General features: G+C 49.3%; 1 protein-coding gene and 2 non-coding genes across 4 annotated transcripts; 2 read left to right on the top strand and 1 right to left on the bottom strand.

Annotated features, from left to right (window-relative positions):
- Positions 1-98: 98 nt before the first annotated feature.
- Znf692 (zinc finger protein 692) lies at positions 99-8,103 on the bottom strand. 2 transcript variants are annotated; one of them, XM_021177413.2, is made up of 12 exons: positions 7,482-8,103; positions 6,971-7,158; positions 6,737-6,768; positions 5,674-5,937; positions 5,292-5,340; positions 5,085-5,204; positions 4,576-4,794; positions 4,415-4,492; positions 4,252-4,330; positions 3,126-3,240; positions 644-743; positions 99-532 (listed from the first exon to the last, which is right to left on the bottom strand). In XM_021177413.2, the coding sequence occupies exons 2-12, from the start codon at positions 7,144-7,146 to the stop codon at positions 187-189; spliced, it is 1,578 nt and encodes a 525-aa protein (XP_021033072.1). In that variant the 5' UTR covers positions 7,147-7,158; positions 7,482-8,103; the 3' UTR covers positions 99-186. The 2 variants fall into 2 exon arrangements, with proteins under 2 accessions (XP_021033072.1, XP_021033071.1); XM_021177412.2 differs by having other exon boundaries at positions 6,971-7,220; positions 7,482-8,102.
- A 4,980-nt stretch (positions 8,104-13,083) lies between these two features.
- Positions 13,084-13,190, top strand: Trnal-caa (transfer RNA leucine (anticodon CAA)). Its single transcript has 2 exons — positions 13,084-13,121; positions 13,145-13,190. It is a non-coding gene; the product is annotated as a tRNA-Leu (tRNA).
- A 227-nt stretch (positions 13,191-13,417) lies between these two features.
- On the top strand, positions 13,418-13,489 carry Trnae-cuc (transfer RNA glutamic acid (anticodon CUC)). The gene has a single exon. It is a non-coding gene; the product is annotated as a tRNA-Glu (tRNA).
- The last annotated feature ends 414 nt before the right edge of the window (positions 13,490-13,903 follow it).

Raw genomic sequence — 13,903 nt, forward strand, 5'->3', positions numbered from 1 at the left:
AGGGCATGTGAGTGGGTCAGCTTCTGCTGCATTCTGGCACACACTAACAGCCTGTTTTCACAAGACTCCCAGATTCTTATATCTGTAGCACCAAAGCATACACTTGTGTAAAATACCATTTATTTCCTTGAAGGCTAAAACCTGGTATCTGGAGCCCAGTGGTGCTCTACCCTCCACTGCACTCACCTAATTTTTCTCTCTGTTCCTGGGGTCTGGCACCCCAGGTGAAGAAATGGATGTTGAGGAGGCAGGATTAGAGTCAGAAGTGGTAGAGATGCTAGCCCCCTCAGGAGACTGCAGGGACTCAGGGGCAGAAATGCTGGGACTAGACACCAAAGAGCCAGGTGGCTCTTGTGCTGGGAGCAGGGCTGGGTGGCTTTTGCTACAGTGAGCTACCACACTGTCTGGCTTCTCAAAGCGTTTGCCACAGAATTCACAGGGGAATCGCAGGGCAGCTGCTGTCTCTGCATGCTTGCGTCGGTGCCAGTTTAGGGAGGCCTTCTGCCGGCAAGTAAATCCACATATCTCACACCTGGAGCCAAAGATAGGAAGGAACCTTGGATCACATTCACCTCCCTGGCGGTTCTGCTGCCCACTCCCTGGCTGCCAGATAATAACTCCCTCCATGGCCCCTGAAACTCACTGCAGGGGTTTCTCTCCTGTGTGGATTCGTCTGTGGATGACAAGGTTGCTGCTAGTGCGGAAAGATCGAGCACAGAATTCACAGATGTAGTCCCTGGTATCTGTAGGCACACAAGGGATACTTAGTTATCTGTCTTCAGGTTTTAGCCCACCACTCCCAACAGGTGGTGTCAGTACTGGGGTTCAGGAGTCTTGGGTCCTAATAGGCATATGGACCTTCTGTACCTAATTGATCCTAAAATTGAGATAACGGGGTATCCAAAACTGCCTTGTCACCCTTTGTTCCTAGTTTCTAGGGCACAGGCCCCTATCTGGGCTTGGGCTGGGTCTCTGTCAGCCGTGTATGGATAGGAAGTACCAAGTAGCAGCCACATATAAGCCTAGAGTCAAAAGTTGGAGTTTCAGTAACAAGCCCCAATGATACTTCCCCCCCACCCAAATAAGAATCCCCCATCCAGGCGCATGTTCCACCTGCCACCACAAGCACCATGTCTGCAAGTCTCTCCTTTTACTGAACCTGCTAGATCCAACAGCTCTTGCCATCATCCATCCTTACAACAGCTCTCAGGCTGCTGTGGTTTCTCTCCAATGCCACTAAACCTAAAGGCCTAGAGCAGAAACATTCTCCTTGCTTCTCCTGGTACCCTTCAGACTGTCTTACCAGCTCTCTGAAGCCTTATCATATAACACTCTGCAGACTCTTCATCTCCATCACTCCCCTCACACCACAAGTCCTCTACACCTGCCCGCCACTATGCTGTCATTAAGCATCATTGTACCCCTGTTCCCTCATCACTTTATCCCCCAACTCTGCTAGGGCACCACTACTAAGTACTGTACTACCAGGTTCCAACCAGGACCTCCTGCCTTGTTCTGGTGTGACAATCTGATTCCAGGCCACCATCCACCATCCCTACAATCTTCTCATAGCCCCCTTCCCCTTCAGCTCCATTTTCACATGGACTTCGTTCACGTTACCAATCTGTCAGGCCCATTAGCAGTACTAGCTTGGGAAAAGCCCAAACTCAGGCCAAACCTATCCCCTGGCATACTTGAAGATAGGCATGAGTGTTCAACCTTCCCCATGGTCTTCCCTTTCACAGACAGGCTCTGCAATGCCCACTGTCCAGAATCCTGAAGAGTATCTGCTGTCTCCAACATTTCCAGTACAGCTTTTGTTCCCCCCAAGTCCATCAGTTAACTAGTACCCCTGCCCATATATATGAGTATGTAGATGTCTCCACCATATCTCACAGAATTCATCTCTTTCATATCGAACTCCACCCACCCTGATGTCATCAAGCCTTCCTTTCCTTCTCTTCCTTTCCTTAAGCTTTTAGCCTTCTATCTAAAACCTTACTCCTCATCAACAGAGCAAAACTACAGCATCTCCCACTTCCCCAGCCCAGCTTGCCTTGAACCCACACCACTGTGGCTGTCATTCCCACAGCAGAGCTCGTCACTCTTTCATGTTATCTCTTTTCCTTGGCCTGCAGCTCTTGTCAATCTGTCCTCCCTCTTTCCTGGAGCACTTTCTACACTTGCCTGCTCAAGTGCCACTTTCTTTGCCTTCCTCTCTTTCCCCAAGGCCTGCTCTCTAAGAGCAAATGTACCACATCAAACCTCCCTCCCTGGGCAGACATTCTCCAGCCCCATGGCTCCAAACACTACTCACATGCTTATGACAGATTTCTGCTACTCTATAAGTCCCATACTTAAATCTTGACATCTAATTAATATGTATTAACCCAAATTCCTACTCAGTGACCCCTTCCTTGCTTTCAGGGACACATCACCTTTTACCCAGCTGCCCAGGCTGGAATCTTTTGAGTCTGTGTCTGTCTCTCTCTGTCTCTCTCTGTCTCTCTCTGTCTCTCTCTGTCTCTCTCTGTCTCTCTCTGTCTCTGTCTCTCTCTCCCAGTCTCACCTATGGCTGATCCATCCTTTTCACACAGACCTTTTAACTCTCTAAGAGCCTCAACCACTGCTCACCAACTGTGACCAGCAAGCCCTAGTCATCACCGTCAGTATAAGCCCATTTCTACTCATCTACAGTCCCTGACTCTCCACATAGCTGCAACAGCAGCCATCTCTGAAAGTCAGCTATCTCTCCACCTTAGAAGACCTCACAGTGGTCTCATCTCAAAGTAGAAACCACATCACCCTTACTGTGGTCTTGGAGGCCTCCCCATCCGTGGATCATGTAGATGCTCCGCACACGCGCTGCCTCCATTCCTCACTCCGCTCAGGTCTTGCTTGCAAGGCTTCTTTTACCACATAAGCAGCATGTCCTTCCTGCACTCCACCCTCCCCTGCTTTCCCATCTCTTCATGGCCCTACATGACTACAGTGCATTTCACTAGGGTCAGGCTACCAAGGACCTAGTTACAAACTCAAGCAGACAAGGGCTTATAAGGCACACAAGGACCAAGGGATTTGAGTCCTCCCCAGCACAGCTGTAGGGGGCGGGGTCCCATACTCACCGCTGTGGAGCTTCACATGCTCCTTCAGGTGCTTTTTAAAGTTGAAGGACTTCCCACAAGCTGGCTCAGGGCAGCAGAACGACTTCTGCTGGATATGCTGGTACTTCTTGTGGTGCTAGAAAGTGGGTGACAAGAGAGACAAGGCAAAAGCACGGCTGCCTTCCCAGGGAGACCGACTGGAGCTGGGTGAGCAGGCGGCTTCCTCATCCACCCTTGTTTTCCCCGTCCGGGCCACCGTTCTGGCCTCATCCTCACCTATGCCCTAAGAAGCACAGCTGTCCTACCACCCTGACCATTAACTGCCCTCACCTGTCCCCTCTGGATGCCCACCCACTCACTTCCTTGCACACCATCATTGCAATGTCCACAGAGTTCCCTGTACAAAATGCCACTCCAATTAACACGTGTCATGTATCCAACCTCGTCTGTCAGGGCAGAATATGGTTGATGTGAGCATGATGACCACATTCATATGTGCTACAGTCTCTGGCTACCGCTATGAATACATAGAATGTGAGATTTTCTCCTAAATCTGCCTTGGGAATACACAGGTCTCATTTTCCTGTTGAGGAAAAGGGATTCTTGGGGGGTTTCTTGTTTGTTTGTTTGTTTGTTTGTTTGTTTTCTATTCTCTTCAGTTTGGAGTCCTGATCCAGGACCCAGCATATAACAGACAAGTGTTCTACCACTGAGCTACACTACCTGGCAGCTGGTGCTTCTACCTGAACTTACCAATGAATAAGTCCTTCTTATGGGACCTGGTCACACCATGGATTGTGGGTGGCACAGGATGGCTCCTGCATCCTAATCCTGTTTCCACAGTTAACTAGAGCAGCTGCTGCAGTATCTACATAAAAGGCTCAAATCTGAGCTGCTATGCTCTTCTTAGACCTACCCTGACCACCTACACTGTACCATCCCCCTGTCCCTCCCTATACTTGAGGTCAGAAGCCCTCACTAACTGTGAAGCACGGGCCTTTTCCTCTACAGTGGCTGTATGTGCTGCTTTTCATATGCTAGACAACTGCACTACGACTGAGCTATATCTACCTCAGCCTAGGGTATCTTTCCCTCAGCTTCCACACCAACCCCAGTAGCCACACAGGCCTCAATCTGTGTCCCTCACATTCAAATACTGCCGGTTGGAGAAGATCCTTCCACAGCCAGGGAAGTCGCAGGGCATCAGTTCTCTTTTGGCAGCTTTCCTAGGGGAGGAAAACGGGAGCAGGATTCCTGCCTGCTCTGTCTCACTCCTGACCCTCCCCAGAGTCCCATCTCCCCAGTCCTACCTAATTCTCCTGAGCCCAATCTGGGCAGTATCCTCATCCCAAGTCGGATTCGGAGCAGACTGGGCCTGACTCCCAGGGCTATGGGTAGCAAAGAAGGAGCCGAGGGCCTCAAGGGTGACACATCCCAGGACACCCCTGCCCTGTTTCAGCCATCAGGTTACCTCTCCAGAGACTCAGTCATGTGCAGCTCTGCAGGCACCTGAGGGGTCCTGCTGAGTTCCAGCTGCACCTCAGTATCTGATGTCAGAGCATCTGGAGAACCCACGGAGGCGAGAACAGCACAGGGAGTGGGCAGAGTTGCAGGTACTGGCGAGATCTCTCCCTCCTTAGGTGTGTGCGTAACAGGGGATGGAGGTGGCCTAGGGACGTCTGGTTCACTGCTGAAAAGAGAAGCAGGAGGAGGGCATTATCCCCCTGGGCATCAGTCACCTCTAACCCCTACATAGAAAACTCCCAACTCCCATAGCCCACTCTTGCTCTCAGCCTCCCCCAGAGCCTTACTTCATCCCTTCCCACAACTCCAATTCAAAGGCTAACGTTACTTTCCCCAGCATCTGCCCTGCCCACTGTGCAACAAGACCATCCCTCCAGCTGGCACAATCTCTGAATGGCCAGCTGCCTCCCCCCACCCCCTCAAGCTGTTCCCCGTCCTCCCTCAATCCCAACTGGCTCATCTGGGGAGGAGCTGTAGGTCCATGGGCTGGCGTCACTGAGCAGCTCTTCCTCCTCCTCATCCTCATCCTGATCCTCTCCCAGGGGTGGGTCGATCTCCAGTGGAGAATCTACTCTCCTGCAAGCTCAAGAAAGACAAGCCTGAGAAACTGCCACCACATCCCCACTCTCTATGCAGCTCTGTCCTGCCCCTCGCTTCCCTCACCTGGACAACCTGGTTTCTTGAGTCCTTTCTCGCTGCTCACATTCCAAACCTGTTGGCACAAGCAGGTCATAAGAGAAGGAGGCCTAGACTCAAAGACTGAGGACAGTTTCTTCCCAAAGGCATCCTAGTTTGCTTGGTAGTGCTTTTTACAAATGAATTCTTTTTTAAACCTTATCTCCAGTTTCTGTCCATCCATCACTCCACACTTTTACTTCCCATACCTAGCAATGCTTGTGAGGATATATTTCCTTGCTATCATAAAGAGATCATTACTCCAGCTCTTGGAAGTTGGAGGGAATGCCAGGCTACGTGGCTACACGAGACCCTAATGATAATGAACACATTCAGAGAAGACTGGAAAATGTTTTCCTTCCTCACTCACCTTGGGCTTCCTGCTTCCTCCTGGCCTCTGAGCACCAGGCTCTCTCTGTGGTGTGAGTGAGAGGGGCCTGCTTAGGCACATCTGAAGGTGCAGGAATCAAAGAGGGTTCCCAGGAGAACGTGTGGCCCGCAGAGCACTCCCACACAAGCTCTCCTTCACCACCTCCAGGCCCCCGGAGCCCGGGCACTAGGCCACATTCTCGGCTGTGTGTATGAGACAGGAGCACCAGGTACTGCAGACCCTTCCGAGGCCCAGGCTCTGGAGCTGGAGGTAAGATGAAGCAGTCATGCAAGGACCAAGAAAACCACTCGGGCCATCCTAACCCTCTAAACCCACGGGCAACCTCAGGCCACATACGGCATCGGTTTATTTGTTTTTTTTCTAATCTTTTTAAAAGATGTATTTATTTTATGTATATAAGTACACTGTAGCTGTCTTCAGACACACCAGAAGAGAGCATCAGATCCCATTACAGATGGTTGTGAGCCACCATGTGGTTGCTGGAAACTGAACTCAGGACCTCTAGAAGAACAGTCAACGCTCTTAATTGCTGAGCCATCTCTCCATACCCAGACATTGGGATTTTTTTTTTAAGCATTCTTTTAAAAATATTTTATTTTTCATTAGCTTTGTGTATCTGTGGGTGGGTGCACATGAGTGCAGGTGCTCCTGGAGGCCAGGGATGTTGGATCTCCCTGCAGCTAGAGTTCACACAGTCGTGAGCCTCCTGCATGAGCACTAGGAAGGAAAGGAATTTGGGTTCCTCTGCAAGAGCAGCGCACCACCCAGCCATTGCTTCAGCCCCTGAGGAGTTTGAGGGGGTCTTGTTTTTGTTTTCAACCTAGATGCACAGTTGTTTGTTGGTTTGGTTTGGTTTAGAGCTGGGACAAACACACCCAAAGGTCCCAAGACAAAGCTCCTTCCCCACACGCTACTGCATGGCAGGCAGCAGGCTTATTCCGGGCTTGTCCTCTTCCCGAACCCAGTAGGAGCTTCTGGTCCACTTCTCTTGAGACATTCAGTTTCTAGGAGGCACCACTACCTGTTAACGTCTTTTACCTACCTGCACAGAGGACACAGCCTGAAGAAGTGTACCTGCCAGAGAAGAGCTTGGTGTTAGCTCAGAGCCAACCACCCTCAAGTCCCGCACTCACTCACTTACGGGGCCAACCCTACAGACCTCCCATTCGCTGGGGCTAGGAGGGGAGGAGCAGGCCCACCCTGCCCAAACGAGAAACCCAAGGCTGTAAGAACCCGATTGGGGCTGTGCCCGCCTAGGTCCCTCCCGGGCCCTAACCGGTCCAACAGGAACTTGGCGAGCTGCGAGTGCAGGGAGAAGCCCAGCCGCTCCTTGAGGAGGCACCACTGTTCCATGTGGCCGCCCAGGCGGATGCGGCACTTGCTGCGGCGCGCGTCCAGCTGCCTGCGCTTCTCCCGCCGCCGGCGGGATGCGTCTGCCACCGGAGAAGCCATAGACGTCCCGGCCTGCGGGAGGAACGTGCTGTCGTCGTCGGGGCGTTCGGGACAGACACAGCCCCTCGCTCCGTCTGCAATGAATGGGGAGACCATAGTGCCTCCGCAGCGCTCGCGCCTCTCGGATCCAGCCACCCCTTCTTAGAGCCAGGGTGGACACTTGGAACACGGGGGTCGCAGGCAGGGGAAAAAGACCTCGACTGGAAACTTGCTCTCCTTGTCTGGAGGCGGCCAGGTCTGCGTGCAGCCGCGCCTCGGCCTTCTCCCTGCCTCCCATGCAGGGGAAGCCCACCCAGCACTGCTAGGGCACCGGGCCAACCCTCGTGGGGTCTTACCTGCACGCCCCAACCCGCCTTTGCCCAGACTGCGCCTGCGCTTCCCGGACCCGCGTGCTCACTCCGAAAGCCACAGAAGGACCGGGGCCCACCGCGCGCGCCGCCGCTGTTTCTCCTTTAAGAAAAACCGTCCCCCCTAAGCGTCAGGAGGCTACGGCCTGAACTTGCAGCGGGAAGACAGCTGCCTGCGCCTGCGCCCCAGGAACCCCGTGCAAAGCCTGCCGGGAATTGTAGTTAGCCTTGGTCCTGAACGATTGTCTGGGATTCTGTCGTCATTGCTCCTTCTATTAGCATCTCTGCCTATCAGTTGCCACCGAGCAAACACGAGCTGCAGCATCCGCCAGCTGAAGCCAACTAGAGTCCTTTCTGAACCGCGAGACCACCCTCCAGCTGCAACCCATAACCTGCCACCATCCACACGAGAAGTTGCCTACACTTTGTACAGACTCTGATTTCACATCATCTACAAATGGCTCTGATGGAGTTATTTCTATCAAGAGATTGCAACGGCACTTGTCAACGGCACAAGTTTTTTTATTTTCTGTTTTGCTTGAAACAAGGTCTCATGTAATTCAGGCTGGTACCATGTAGCCAAGATAGCCTTGACTCCTGCCTCCACTTTTGAAGTACTGGGATTAAAGGCCTGCATCTCTCTATGTTGCTAAATGAAGTGACCAATTCTGTTGCCTCTCTGCCCCAGAATGGAGAAGAGTTTAGCCCTCTCCTCCTCTGCCACGCATTCATCTCACTTTCTTCTCAATTTCACTGTCAGACTTTGTTTGCTCCTGGTTTTCTCCCGCTTGGCTGGATCCTCTTCTCTCTTAGATCCTTCTATGTTACCAAAAGATGGGATGGACTAGGCTCAGGTCCCTGGCAAGCCTCTCTTTTAGGTATGCTCTTGGGGGGAGGGGGTGTGATGTAATTAGATCACCCATTGATTGATGTTTCTGGCTACCCTTTTGGGATTCCAGACTCCTTTGACTGCCCAGTTGACTCTCCATGGTTAACTGGCTTAATACACTTCATGTTTATAAAGAATTTACAAGTGCCTGGCACAAGGGAGTCAACAATGAACAGCCTTAGGGCTCAAACCTCACTCCAAGTCACTTGCACTGCTGACTGTTTTCTGTAGCAAATCACTACAAACCTGACAACTCAAAACAGCAGAAATTTACTCGCTTACAGTTTTGGAGGTCAAAAGGTCTGCACCAAAGTGCTGAACAGAGCTACACGTCCAGCAAGAGGTCTAAGAGAGTTTTCTTTCTTCCAGTGGTGACCAGCGTTCTGGGACTTCTGGCCATATCACATAAGCTTCTGACTCCACAGTCACACAGCCTTGCTCTAGTGCAAGCCTTCCTCTTCCTCTTTCAAACACTTAGTCCACTTGGGTAATCCAGGGGATCTCCCATTTCAACACCTCAAACAGTTATATCTGCAAAGTGTTTGCTACAAAAAAAAAAAAAAAAGCAACTTTCACATATTCTAGTAGTTAGAACATGGATGTTTGGTGAAACTATGTTTCAGCATGCGGTATGATCATCATAGACTGTTGAGGTATCTCATCAGAGGAAGATGCTTGCTGAGCAAGTCTGGGGCCTCGGTTTAATCCCTAGAACTCAGCATTAGGGTGGAAGGGGAGAATGGCCTCTCAAGTTGTCCTCTGCTCTCCACAGACACGAGGCATGGCACTGATGCTCACACACGATATGTACACACAAAATAATCTTTATTTTTAAAGATGATCACCACATGTGGTGGCACATGCCCTTAATCCCAGCACTTGGGAGGCAGAGACAGGCGGATTTCTGAGTTTGAGACCAGCCTGGTCTACGGAGTGAGTTCCAGGACAGTCAGGGCTATACAGAGAGACCCTGTCTTGAAAACAACAACAACAAAAAAAGAAGCAGCAGCAGCAGCAAAGGTAAATGAGTCTATCTCTATGAGCTCCAGACCAGCCAGGGCTACTCTCTCTCTAAGAGAGAGGGAGGGAGAATTAAAGTAAACTTTAAAAAGACTTATCTTCATGAAACTTGAAAAAGATGGGTTTACAGTTAAGAGTGTGTCTTAGTCAGGGTTTCTATTCCTGCACAAACATCATAACTAAGAAGCAAGTTGGGGAGGAAAGGGTTTATTCAGCTTACATTTCCACACTGCTGTTCATCACCAAAGGAAGTCAGGACTGGAACTCAGGCAGGTCAGAAAGCAGGAGCTGATGCAGAGGTCACGGAGGGATGTTCTTTACTGGCTTGCTTCCCCTGGCTTGCTCAGCCTGCTTTCTTATAGAACCCAAGACTACCAGCCCAGAGATGGTCCCACCCACAAGGGGCCTTTCCCCCTTGATCACTAATTGAGAAAATGCCTTGCAGCTGGATCTCATGGAGGCATTTCCTCAACTGAAGCTCCTTTCTCTGTGATAACTCCAGCTGTGTCAAGTTGACACAAAACTAGCCAGTACAATTGACCCCTTGTCAACCTGACACACAAATACATCACTAGTAAGCCTCAACCCTTAGTTCTTATTCATCTCCAAGATCTTAAATAACTTTAAAAGTCCCACAGTCTTTACATATTAAAAGTTCAATCCTTTTAAAATATCCAGTATCTTTTAAAATTCAAAGTCTCTTAACTGTGGGTTTCACTAAAAAGCTTCCTCCAAGAGGGAAAAATATCAGGGCACAGTCACAATCAAAAGCAAAAATCAATCTCCAACCGTCCAATGACTGGGATCCAACTCACGATCTTCTGGGCTCCTCCAAGGGCTTAGGTCACTTCTCCAGCCATGCCCTTTGAGCACACACATTGTCCTCTAGGCTCCAGATGTCTGTACTCCACTGCTGCTGCTCTTGGTAGTCATCTAATAGTACTGGCATCTCCAAAACACTGCATGACCCCTTCAGTCCTGGGCCATCAATTGCAACTTGTTGAAGGCTGCACCTTCACCAATGACCTTCCCTGGCCTCTCACAGTGCAGAGCCTCAGCTGCTCTGCGTGACCCCTTCAAAACCAGTACCACCTGGGTAACCCTTACACATTATTAAGTCCATCCACAGCACAAGGTACAGCCTTGGCTATCTCTGGAACACAGCCTCTGTACTCTCAGAAAACACTTCCCAGAAGATTTCACCTCAGTGATGCAGGTCTCTTCTTAATCACCGCTAATTTCTTAGCTCCAGCTAACCAGCATCAATAGTCCCAGTAATGCAAAGGTTTTACTTTAGTAGTTCTGGTATCTTGTTAATCACAGCTGATTCTTCAGCCCCAGCTAACCAGAACCACAGAATCTTTACAATCCAAAATAGCAATGGCTCTGAAAAGAGTCTTTAATTTTTCCCTCTGAAATTTCACAAGCCAGGCCTCCATTTTTCTGCACTGTTCTCAACATTATCTTTTAAGCTCCTACACAACATCTCACAGAGTTCTTAACAGCGAATGGATCTTCTGGCCCAAAGTTCCAAAGTCCTTCCACAGTCCTCCCCAAAACATGGTCAGGTTGTCACAGGAATATCCCACTATGCTGGTACCAATTTCCTTTCTCTGTGATAACTCCAGCTGTGTCAAGTTGACACAAAACTAGCCAGTACAGAGTGCTTACTGCTCTTGTGGACAACCAGAGTTGGTTGCCAGACCTCACACCAGACAGATCACAGCCACCTTAAACTCCAGCTCTAGGGGATCCAACACCCTTTTCTGTACTGCACTTGTATCCACAGACTCCCACACAGACACACCCTACATATAGATGTAGAGATATATAGAGATATATAGAGATAGATAGATAGATATTTTTTTTAATTAAGAATTTTGTTTACTGCAGCCAGGCATGGTCACCAGATACAGTGCTACACACTTTTAATCCCAGCACTCAGGTAGAATCAGGAAGATCTCTGTGAGTTCAAGGCCAGCTTCATCTACAAAGTGAATTCCAGAACATCCAGGGCTATGTAGAGAAATCTGTCTCACAAAAAAAAAGAAAAGAAACGACAGACAGACAAGAAAAGAGAAGAAATGAAAAGAAAAATTAAAAAAATAATAATATATTCTCTGTCAGGTAAAAAAAACCTTCAAATAAGAAGCCATATGTCAAGCATCACAGTTTATTACACTGGGGACCTGAACTCACCCGCATTGATAAGCAATCTCTTTACACCATGTATTTATTCATTCGTTCGTTTGTTCATTCATTCATTCATTTTGGCTACATGGGCTACTTTTAAAAATCTCTTCAAACTCTCCTCTGAGTGGTTTTAACATCCTACAAATCCATCATTAACTAACACTTAGTTAAGCTCCTCTGGACCCTTTGACCAGGCCTGAACCTTGGCCCCCACCTGTCTTGGATTAGTCCGTGGAGAACTCCATCAGTCAACCCCCGCACTGAGAGATGGGCTTTTGTCGAATATCAAGTTCGTCATCTCTCTCCTTTGAGGTCTAAGTCTTTGATTTGGTTTTTGGAGAATTCTGTGGGATCCGTTTAATGCCCTTGACATGGCTCTTAAGAACTTTCCACCCACTCTGGCCACCGTTTCCTTGGTTACAAACCACCAACTGTTTTTCTGTCTTTGCTAGATCTAAACAGTCTGTATTTCTCTGCTTCCGCAATAGTCTAAATAGAATAGCTTTCCTCGCCATTTGAACAAGGGCAGGATATTTTCCTTAGCATCATTCATTTAGTTGAAATTATATATATATATATATATATATATATATATATATATATCCAGAGATAGGCCCATAATATATATCATGATTGGATTGGATGGGTCATGTGTTATTGTTTTGCTTTTTTATTTTGTTTTTGAGACTAGTTCTCGTGGTTCCAGAACTCACTGTGCAGCTAAGGATAACATTGATCCAATCCCAGCGCCTCCACCTCATGCCTGTATGTATTAGTTTTTGATAAATGTTTTATCAAAAGAAAATTGCCCTCCTCAGCAACTCTGACTCCTCTACCTTTCATAACTTTGTGCTTTGTTTTGTTTTGTTCGGTTTTTTGTTTGTTTGGTGGGGTTTTTTTTCTTCGCCAGTTGCACATTTGTATTTATTATCTCTTTCATCAGCTCACCAAGGCAAAGGAAAGGTTGAAGTTAAGTGGAGGAAGAAGGGAGGCAAGGATGAAGAAAAAAGTTGCGGGAGAGAGAAAAAAGCGGGAAGGACGGGTGGTCTCAGAGGAAGGCCATCCGCAAGCGGGTCCATGACTGTTCTGCAGGGCGGTGTGTGGCCTTCCGTTGGGAGCTAAAGCACTCAGGTTCGTATGGCCGCTGGTGGAGCGACACTCACCGAACTCAGGTCGCTCGGAGCGGTAAACGCAGAGCCCCCAGCCTGGCCTCCGAGAGTTCTCCGAAAGCTGGGTGCGTTTGCATGGGAGCAAGAGTTTCGGTGCGTACTCGGCTGCAACTCCATAGCCTCAGTGCTGCAATCGTCTCACTCAGAAGTGCGTTTTGGGGTTCACAGACAGCGACTGCACAGAGCTCACTGTCCGGTGCTGGCCTCGGATCTTCTCCAAGCGAAGCAAGAAGCCAGCAATTCCTACGCCCGAGATCAGGGACAGTGCCAGCTGCATCACAGGATCCAGGACATGTAGAGCTGAACGCTTTCAGCAAGTGTCAGGATGGCCGAGTGGTCTAAGGCGCCAGACTCAAGGTGATAAGCCTTACCTACGGGTGTTCTGGTCTCCGAATGGAGGCGTGGGTTCGAATCCCACTTCTGACACAATTCCTTTTTTTTCTCTCTTCAAGAGTGGTTTTTATTTTCCTCCGTTTCAGGAACTCACCTTTCTCCTGCAAGATTCCTCACAGCTTCGGACACTCACATCCTCACCAGCATCTGGTCGCTTGGTTGCCTGGTTGCCTAGCCTCTGGTTCACAAACGGAACTGCAGTTGTTCGTCACCATTGTCGTCACCTAGTCTAGTGCCTCCAGAGGGCAGTTACTATCCCTTCCCTGGTGGTCTAGTGGTTAGGATTCGGCGCTCTCACCGCCGCGGCCCGGGTTCGATTCCCGGTCAGGGAAGTGCTTGTTTTGCTTTGTTTTGTTTCCCGACTTTCCAAGTTTCATTATTTATGAAAGATCAGACTAAACCTTTAAGAAATACAGCTGAGATCGAATTCGGTAACTCTCTGTTTTAACAGAGAACCATACTGCACTTGTGAACACCAGCAGGCAGGCAGGCAGGTAGGCTTTGACGCTGAAATACTGTGTTTTCCGAAGCACCCAAAGCAGCACTCACTGCCCCCTGGCGCCCCTTCAGAACCAGCGGCTCCCAAAGCTACCCACGGGTGGGGCTCACAGTAGCTCCTGAGGAAGGGCCTTGCTCCCTCTGCTGGCACTTGCCTTTCTAATTAGAAGACACAGAAATAATTCAAGCCGCGCTGTGAACACCAATGTGCCCTTTACCTAGAGTCAATCCTTGTCAATATTTTGTCA

This window comes from Mus caroli, unplaced genomic scaffold (assembly GCF_978045245.1).
Source record: "Mus caroli unplaced genomic scaffold, Mus_caroli_1 scaffold_13, whole genome shotgun sequence".
Classification (NCBI taxonomy): Eukaryota; Metazoa; Chordata; class Mammalia; order Rodentia; family Muridae; genus Mus; species Mus caroli.